Source organism: Wolffia australiana, chromosome 2 (assembly GCF_029677425.1).
Source record: "Wolffia australiana isolate 7733 chromosome 2, ASM2967742v1".
NCBI classification, from domain to species: domain Eukaryota; kingdom Viridiplantae; phylum Streptophyta; class Magnoliopsida; order Alismatales; family Araceae; genus Wolffia; species Wolffia australiana.
In genome coordinates, this window is record NC_135836.1 from 24766193 (window position 1) to 24775690 (window position 9498).

A 9498-nucleotide genomic window follows, 5' to 3' on the forward strand; every position below is an offset into this window, starting at 1 on the left:
GAATCAACCTGATTGACAGTTCGGTATAATACCATTCAGGGATTCCTACGGATCAATTCAGTGAACTCTTTCCACTAAAGAGCACCCACCATCTATCCTTAGTGTCGCCACACTAATGGCTACGGGACCGGCCATACTCATCATATGAGTGAAGCTAGATAGTGCTATTCTATCCGTATACTTTGATGTCCTTCTCGCGTATCCTTTGAATAGGAATGTTTAGAACACATGCGTAAAGACTAGTGATCTCCGTATTACGATGTCATCATAATTCACTAAGTCTGATCATGTATTCATGGACTTTATTATGAGCATCACACGTGCACTATAATGAATGTGTTCCAATAATGAATATGGAACGAGATGTGGAATGTGTGATTGGCTTGCCGGCCACATATATTTCCATTAGTAAGGATACAAGAGAAGATGTGCTCCAATGATCCTCGTTACGCATCAGTACTAACCAATGACAAATTTGTGCTTAACGATTAACCATGTTCCAAGTCTATGGTTACTGATGACAGACAAGGTTCCATAATATAGTTAAAAGAATACTCAATATTTTCTAGAGCATGAGGTTTAGCTTGGAAATATGTGACCGAAAAACTTAACTTGTTGATTGGGTTAAATAGATCCTCTATTAATTAACCTATATGTTAATATAGATTAATTAATAAGGTTGGTCAATAAAAATTATTGAGCCTCAAAGTTATTATCTAGAATAATATATGGGCCTAAAGGTTCACAAGAAAATGACATAAAGGATATTGGAAGATATATTTTATTTAAAGGGTTTTTATGAAAAGTATTAAATAAGTATCTATAAGAGGGGCACTCATTTTAGGTTACCAGGATCTGGGTCCTTCTTTCTTTGTTCTAGAGTTCCCAACTCATTACTCAAGCCTCTTCAATGGTGAGAATAATCACAAGATCTTCAAGAAATAGTGTTGAACTAGAAGAGGAGATCCAACAACCTTCTAGTTATGCGGATATCGCTGGAGGTCAAGCAATTGATCCATTTGAAGAAACGCTCTCTGGAAGCAGGTCAAGGTTGGAAAAAGTTCACCTCAAGGTACTCATTATTACAGGTTTTATAAATCACTTATGAAATGATATAATGCTTCTGCTAGTGAAAATGAGTTTTCATTCATAAACAACTATAGCCCCAGAACCCAAAAATATCCAAATCAAGACGTAATTTCAATTCACATTATTTATAATCATATAGATTTCCCCCTGAATAAATCCAGGAAAAACAGAATGAAAATAGAGATGCTAAGAATCTATGCTACCACTAGGTATTAAAATAATATTGTTTTAAAGGAACACAAGCAACACAAGGGTTATGATATTTTTCTTGAAGTTATAGGAGAGAGATAAATGGCTCGTATGATCAATGAGTCAATGAAATGATGATACTTACAAGTTCATCATCAAAATAAAATTATTGGATTACCGATAGATTGTGTGGAACGATTAAGAGATGTAAAATGTTATGAGAATATGTATGCCAGATAAGTCAGAGTGAGTAAGATGATGTTAATGAGATCATGAATAAATCTTGATTTATTCTTTGAATGTGAACTGTGTCGTATATCATGCACCTAACTGTAATACTTTTTTGTCTATCCTATAAATAGTCTGACTTCACTGCATATAATATCCTTTGAAATTTCATTACGCTAAAGTTGTGGATGATATTTTTTTTGAAATTAGCTCAATTTTATGCAGATCATGACTTTAGAGACAGGAAGAATAATCAGTTAGTGATATGACATCTTGGCATCTTAGTATGAAAATATGCCAGCATGGATTTGAATGCGCAAGAGCAAAACAAAGATTTTTAATGAATGGCTCTTCTCATTTGAGTGTGGATCTCTTATCTCGGTTGGCTTATGGTCAGTACACTAATTATGAAGCATAAGTAATATTCGATCTTGCATTTTGAGCTGAAAAATCCAATTTAGTTGCATCTCTTATTATGATAGACAGCAATAACTGAAGATTAATCTCAAATGTGATGTTTCATGAAAATAACATTTGCCAAATTCTTTGTCTGTCTGCTTGGGATACACACATGGAATTTTGACTAAATTATTACTGAAAAGTAGTTGCTTATCAGCTTGAAGGAAGTGCAAACGACTACATATTATTTCCATTTTGGAAGGTAGACATCACATGACAGATCAACTACACCTGTGTTTCCTCCTTCACCATAGATCGAGGGTAAAAGTTTCCTTGAGTCTTTCATTTCTCTCCAATAGAGATCCTAACAATTCTAACTTCTTATATCTTCTAATCTCAGAATATATAGTATATATTTGGTTATGGGATTGTCTTTGTTTTCTAATCCCAGTCTGTCGTTTGACCCAGTTATTCAACATTTATAGCTAATAATTAAAGCGTACAACATATTCTACATATGATCGATCTAGGGTATTTTAGGAGGGGTAATCTTTGATGAGACGATCTTCCTTCATCTCTCTCTGTGTCCCTTGTTCATAGTGACAATCTTGTTCGATCCACATTTGGGCGCCGGAAACTTGCAAGCGTCAACCATAGGAGCATAACCACATATTTCAATATTTATGTTGCAAAAGACTTGATTCTATTTTTGCTTTGGGCAAGCTTTCTTCTCCGAATTTAGGTTAAAAGTGCTTACTTTGCTCTATACAATCTTAAATTATGGTTTACATCCTTCAGGATCGACCTTATAAGATCATCTACTAAGATTGGTAAGTGTCTTCTCTCACACCACAGACCTAATCTGGGGTTAGCGATATCTTGCATGCCTTTTGTGTTTTATTATAATTATCGGGGGTTTGCAATACTATTGAGGGAAATCTACATTTGGGACCATGCAACATCCGAGGATTACACGCCTCAAAGATATATTTGATAGAAATTATCGTCAACAGACGGTACAGGAGTCCATCTTCTTTGATGGCTTGGAGTGATTCTTCTCTGTAGCAGTGGAGACTGATTCCTCAAATACTAATGGAGGCTGGAGGCTCAATTTTATCCAGTGGAGGGTCTCACGTTCTCCTTAGTTCAGGGATCACAATCCATCCTTTTTATAGGCCTTCATGGGCATATCAGATTACAAAACCACCCATTACCGTTGTGTAACTGACCTGGCTTCTACACATATTTGTAACCATAGCCTTAATTCCAAACCTTATAAAACCACATTATATGAGATAAACAACTTCAATAACCATGGATATACAGTACAATGTGCGCAAACCATACTAAGCAAGAGAAAATCATTGAAACAATATCCACATTCCACAACACTCCTCGTTAAAAGGGCATAAGATTTGTTCAGTACAGTCTCGTGAAACAAAGATGGCGCTTTACATACACTGATTTTGTGTAATTATTTGCTTGTCCCATGCCCAGCAGCTACTTATTTGACGCGAGAGGGGAAGGAACAGGGAGGAAACCGTGGCTTAGAGCAGCTTGCCATGCCCTCTCCACATCAAACACAGCATCTCCAGTTTCACGTTCTTCGCCACCTTCCAGCCCACGAACGATTCCGGCCACACGGCAAGCGCTCATCACCCTCCTAGGAAACCAATTCTGCAACACCATTCAATCCTCCACGTAAAACGTTAAGAACAGTCCTACAGCTCGCCTTAACTTGTTTCTCAATCTCATCTTACCTCGCAAGAGTGCATGTTTTCTAAGGTCTTGGGAACAGTCATGGCCGGCGGGCCAGAATAATAGCAGTCTCCGCGCGTTTCATACACAGGGAACTGAGAAAATGGGATGAAGATAGTGTCTTTCACTGCCCGGCGCTGCTCTTTCTCTGTCACTTCGTCTCCGACCAGCCACACCTGCAGCAAAATTTAGCTATCTGACTAACCAACGCGCTTGAAAAATGAAAATCCTAAGCAAGAAGATGAAACTGGCCGACCTTGGCGTCGTAACTCTTGCTGAGAACCAGATTGCTGCTCAGGCTGGAGGGCAGACGTAGTTTCAGAAGCTCGAATTCGTCTCTCTTGACAGTGATTACCTGTTTAAAAAGTGATTAGCAGAAGACCCAAGTCGACGTTGAGGAGAGAAAGAGAGAAAGGTCTCACCTTTACGGACCTCTGGCAGAGAGCTGTAGCCACGAGGAACGCGACCTTGGTGAGTTTCCCCCTTAGAAGAACCTCTTCTGCGCCAGAAGGGATAGTGTGGAGCGTTGCCGCCGCTGCTAAAGCACCGCCGTCGACAATCTTCAAGCTCAGTTTGGGGTGCTTCTGAAGGTAGAGTTCGCCGAAATTGTTTAATTCTTCGCCCTGAAAGAACTTCGAAGTCAACGCATTGATGTGGGCTTGATTTTTTTTAAGGAAAAAACAAGAGAAGGTGGTCCGACCTGATTGAGAAGGCCTAAGCTCAGAACTTTAACTCCTCTGCTATCGGCGTCCAGAATGGTCTGCTCTATGAGGTCATTGATGGCGTTTCTTTCCCATGAAAGCGTGTACTGCATAAAAAAGAAAAGTTGAAGATTTTAATAGCGGCCACACAGTTGTACGGAGTACAGCCGGGCAGTCCCAGTGCCTGCTCATCGCACACGACAAATCAGAGTCCAACCTAAAGAGTGAATGATAGAGATAGAGAGAGACGCAGCAAAATCGGACAAAGAAAGAACTTTGACAAGTGTAAAAAGGATAGCGACACGGAGAAAAATAATGGTAAGAAAGAACAGAGAACAGTGGAGCAGAATTGACCAATCAAAGAAGTGAGAGAGGTGTTGCAGAAAGCTAGTTAGAGAGAAGTAAGAGAAACGTAGCAGGAAAGATATGAGAGAGAGAGAGAGGAAGATGCTCATGGGTGTTGAGAGAAAGAGAGAATCGAGAACAGTGGATCAGGAAGAGAGCTGAAGAAAAAAAGACTGATCGAAGTTAGAGAGAAGAGTAGCAGGAAATTAGAGGTATAGAGAGAGAGATAGTCGTGGGTATGGAGAGAAAGAGACAGAGAGATAAGGATTGGAGGGATAGAAATGGGCGATCATGGGATTATCACCTGGAAACTGAATTGGAATTAACCATGTCTGGAGAGAGAGACTCTTCAGCTTGTTTCTCTCTACAACGATGGCAGATTTGCAGATCCGAGCGAGGATCAGAGACAAGAAGGCGAGCGGCCAAATCAAGATATCGTACCACCGCGAGCCACTGGGCTTGGAGGCAATGGAAGCGAAGCCCAGACGAAGTTGATAGACAGAGATCAAGCTCGTGGGGTGAGAGAGATGCACAACGTCAGGGGTCTCCTCCTTCCCTCTCAGCGATCTCTTGTAGAGCTCGTCGGAAGCCCTATCTGTGGTGCCGTAGAGATAATCGTACAGGGGCATGAAGAGAGAGTATTTCGTCCTGAACTGTGTGTGATGCAGCGCGTGAAACCTGCAATAATCGACGAGTCAAACTAGGCCCCAAACCCTAAACCTAACCCTGATTCTTGTGAGCGGGAGGAGCACGTACGTGGGAGTGTACATGAGGTACTTGAGGGGAGGGAAGACGCGGAAAAACCACTGTGGAACGAGCTCGAAGTTGCAGTGGCCCATGTAGTTCATGAAGTCGATATAGAAGATATACCCCATCGCCGTGAAGACGGACGCGCATCCCGCGATTACCACCCCCGTCAGTGGAATCAGAAACAGTAGAAAATAGACCAATTCCTCAATAAACGGATGGATCACAGCTGCAATACCAGTCCCGGGATCACTGACAAATACACGCTCTCATCCAGAGAAAGAGAGGAGAAATGGAGGGAGGATGGTAATGAGAATGAAAGTCGGATGTAGGAGAGAGAGAGGTAGGGAAAGAGTGAGGGAGAGAGAGAGATTGAGAGAGAGGGAGATTAACTCATATGTAGATAGCTTAATAGATGGAAAGAAAGACATATAGATAGAGGGAGAAAGAGAGAGAGAAGGATAGAGGGAGGGAGAGAGACCGAGAGAGAGAGAGGCAAGAACAGAGAGGGAGATTGACTCATTAGCTTAATAGATTGATAGATAGAGGGATAAAGAATGAGAGGGACAGAGGGAGGGAAAGAGAGAGGGAAAAGGGAAAAAGAGAGAGATATAGATAGAGCTTACAGGTTATGGGCTCGGTGACGATGGAGGCGTGGTGATGAGAGTGGTAGCGGGAGTAGAGGTAATGATGGTGGAGAGATCTGTGGAACCAGTAGTAGAGGAACTCCACAGGACCAGCATGCAATAGAACCATCAGCACCGCACCTTTTGAGTTCCAAAACGGCAGATATGATGCGCTCGGTGCGAACAAGTTGATTAGATAGAGAAGTATAGATGTCAACATTAGAGGATCATCCCTACCAAGGACGAAAAAACGGTCACACTGATTTCAGAACCAACATGGACTCTTTTTCACATCAAAGGCAGATTTGAACATAACAAATTTCAAAGCCAGACAACGAAGTTGAGAAACAAAACCCCTTGGTTTTCAATCGATCGACAGATAGATATCTGGAGAGATAGATTCATAGACTGATAAACAGATAGATATATAGAAGATACAGAGACATAGAGAGAAAATAAGGTAGATAGATCGATACAGAGACATATTGAGAGGATAAGGTAGACAGATAGATACAAAGACATAGAGAGAAATTAAGGTAGATAGATAGATACAGAGACATAGAGAGAGATTAAGGTAGGTAGATGGATACAGAGGCATAGAGAGATATTAAGATAGATAGATAGATACAGAGACACACAGAGAGAATAAGGTAGATATATAGATACAGAGAGAGTGTGATTAAGGTAGATAGATACAGAGAGAGAGATTAAGGTAGACAGATAGATTCAGAGGGAGAGAGATCAAGGGAGATATATAGATACAGAGAGAGAGAGATTTAGGTAGATAGATACAGAGAGAGGGATAGATTTAAGTAGTTAGATGGACACACAGAGAGATAGATCGAGAGAGATTAAGTTATATAGAAAGATAAGACAGAGAGAGAGAAAAAAGAAACATATGGATGGAGAGAGGTAGAGAGAGGAGAGAGCGAGATTTAGTTAGATTGAAAGATAAGACATAGAGAGAAGGAGAAAAGATATATATATATATACAGATATAAACGTATATATAGAGAAAAAAAGAGAAAGGGGAATAAAATAACAGTCACCAGTTGCGCTCCCGATCAACCTGGTCGAAATACAGGCTCTTGTGGACGATCGTATGTTTGCTTCTCGCATTCTGGAATCGAGCCCAACTGATCCAGAGCTGACCGTGGATTGCCCTCAACAGGTGCATTGGAAGTATGAGAACATTGCTGGCGTCCACCTCTTCTAATCCGGTTTCAGACAAGTGATAGGCCGTCTGCGCTGCCATTGGAGTCAACAACAGGTACTGGTTTTGACGCCAAACCAGCCCATCATCTTCATGTTAGAAAAGAGAAGTAGAAATCAAGAACTTAAACGATAATGGGAAGGAGAAGCCGCAAGAACCTTGAAGTTACCCAGCTTCTGCCATGGCCACTGAGTGAAGAGCCCCGGGTTTTTAGCCATCTCCTCCAGATCTCTCTCTCTTCTCCTGCTACCCTCTCCTCGGGATCTCAAACGATATTTATAGATTGTGGGTAACAGTGGGGTATCGAAATTCGGTAGGAAGGAAAACATTGCGCCTGAAATTCCGGTTGCTGTCTTAATACAATGAATTATTCCTTGATGGCGCCATCGTTTATGGCCCAAAAGTTGTTGATCCCCAAGGTTTCTTATACCGTACGCGATGGGAAGAGACAATATCAGAAGCCAAATCCATGGTGCACCGGTATTCGCTCACCTTGATCAGCCATCTTCGGGAAGACGATGTTCTTTCCGTGTGGTGCAAGTCTTCCAGGCCAGTTCAAACCTCCCGCCTATTGATATATACATAAAAGACTTTTCGTGTGTATTTTTTCATGCCAAGACCACGAGGTCCTCCTCCCTCTCTCGGATAGTTCCGGTAGGTCTTCTCCTCATGCACTGTCTCCGTCAATGGCCGACAGTTCCGGTGTGCTGCATGTTAAGCGTATTAATAATGAAGAAAGGTGAAATTTATAAGTTTGAACTCTTTAACCTAAATGAAACTAGCTACTCGTTCAACGACGCCAAACCTGCTGATTCAAACTTAAATAAAAAAAATACTCCTGCGAACTTTAGAGAAAGATATCAAGAAACATAAACGCCACGATATATTCAACACAAATGAACACTTCAGATTGGATGAATTTTAAGAATTTTAGAGTTCGTTATATATCTCTCTTCCCTCTGTTCTTCTCTATGTCATTTTACTTCTTGATTCCTTACACTGTTATTTCTGTGCAGAAAACCTGAGGCACGACTAGCATTGGTAAGTCTTGACCAGTCATGATCATTTCGGACCTAAAGCCTGATCTTGCTCGCATGATGGATTCAGATCCATAGCCGAAACTGGTCACATGATGGATTCTGGCCCACAGCCTAAATGGCCCCCATAATGGCTTCAGACCCATGAGCCTGTCTGGGTAAAGTAACGTTTAAATGGAATTGGAGGACCAATGAGAATTACTTTATCAATATCAAGTAGAAAACAGACATGCACCTCTCTAGATAACATTAAGTGATATGTCCCTTGGAGTGATATAAAAAAGACACAGCACTTCAAAGAAAGGAAAGAATGGACCATCCGCGAAAACTTACAACAGTCCTCTCTAGACAGATCTAGGTGTATAAACACAAACTCTCTGTAAAAGTGGTGTGTCGGTTCTTGAAAAGTTTATCATTTATTTCTCTTCTTACCTTCTTTATTCTTCGCTGTTTCTTTTCTTTATATGGTACCGGAAATACACACCATGTCAGATAAGATCCAAGCATCCACAATCCACTAATTCAGTATCATGGCACCAATTAGGTACTTATACCTAATGTTGAAGATTTGAACATTCTGTCTTCTGGATATTCCCAAATAAACTCAATGTTAAAATCAATGTCTTGAACCAAAAAACATTTTACAGATTAACTGAATTACTTATTTCTATTCAAAGACCAACATCTGGTATTAGTCTCTATGTTGAGTTCCTCTCTGATTTATGCCTTGTGAAGGACAAGAAAAATCATTATATCTTGCTCTGAGGGTCAACTTAGTATGATCTTTATCTCTTGAAGTCCCAGATAAAAATCCATCAGACTTGATGTCCAAATAAAATATCAAGAACTGACACAACTGCTTATGGCATCCTCACATAATAGTAGTACAATATTTTGTTTTTCCTTCCACGTACTTACCTTGAGATACCCTTTTTGATTCGTGACGCCTTCCTAAATTTCACAAATTATCACTTTCAATATATTCCAGAATATTAAAACAGTCCTTGGAACTGGTACATCCGTGCCTCAGGAGGTGTGCAACCATTTATATCCCTTTTTTTCAATTGGCAACTTAAGTAAATACACCTGAATCTATCTACTTAAAAGGATGTTCTAATAGTGTTCATGAAAATTAAAAAACATATTTTGAGACAATTTGATAGTAT

The 9498-nt window shown here is 40.4% G+C and overlaps 1 protein-coding gene across 1 annotated transcript; it reads right to left on the reverse strand.

Moving 5' to 3' along the window:
* Positions 1-3266: 3266 nt before the first annotated feature.
* On the reverse strand, positions 3267-7877 carry LOC144700219 (very-long-chain aldehyde decarbonylase GL1-5-like). The gene is made up of 11 exons (XM_078571671.1): positions 7454-7877; positions 7132-7355; positions 6083-6315; positions 5466-5685; positions 5022-5387; positions 4629-4638; positions 4364-4471; positions 4086-4286; positions 3920-4018; positions 3666-3839; positions 3267-3582 (listed from the first exon to the last, which is right to left on the reverse strand). The coding sequence occupies exons 1-11, from the start codon at positions 7622-7624 to the stop codon at positions 3406-3408; spliced, it is 1983 nt and encodes a 660-aa protein (XP_078427797.1). The 5' UTR covers positions 7625-7877; the 3' UTR covers positions 3267-3405.
* Between the last annotated feature and the right edge of the window lie 1621 nt (positions 7878-9498).

Coding starts and splice junctions, on each gene's coding strand:
- LOC144700219 (XM_078571671.1), bottom strand. CDS start 7,624: ATGTTTTCCTTCCTACCGAATTTCGATACCCCACTGTTACCCACAATC. Junction 6,316..7,131: donor GTTGATCGGGAGCGCAACTG/GTGACTGTTATT, acceptor CGTCCTTGGTAG/GGATGATCCTCTAATGTTGA. Junction 4,019..4,085: donor TCTGCCAGAGGTCCGTAAAG/GTGAGACCTTTC, acceptor CTTTTTAAACAG/GTAATCACTGTCAAGAGAGA.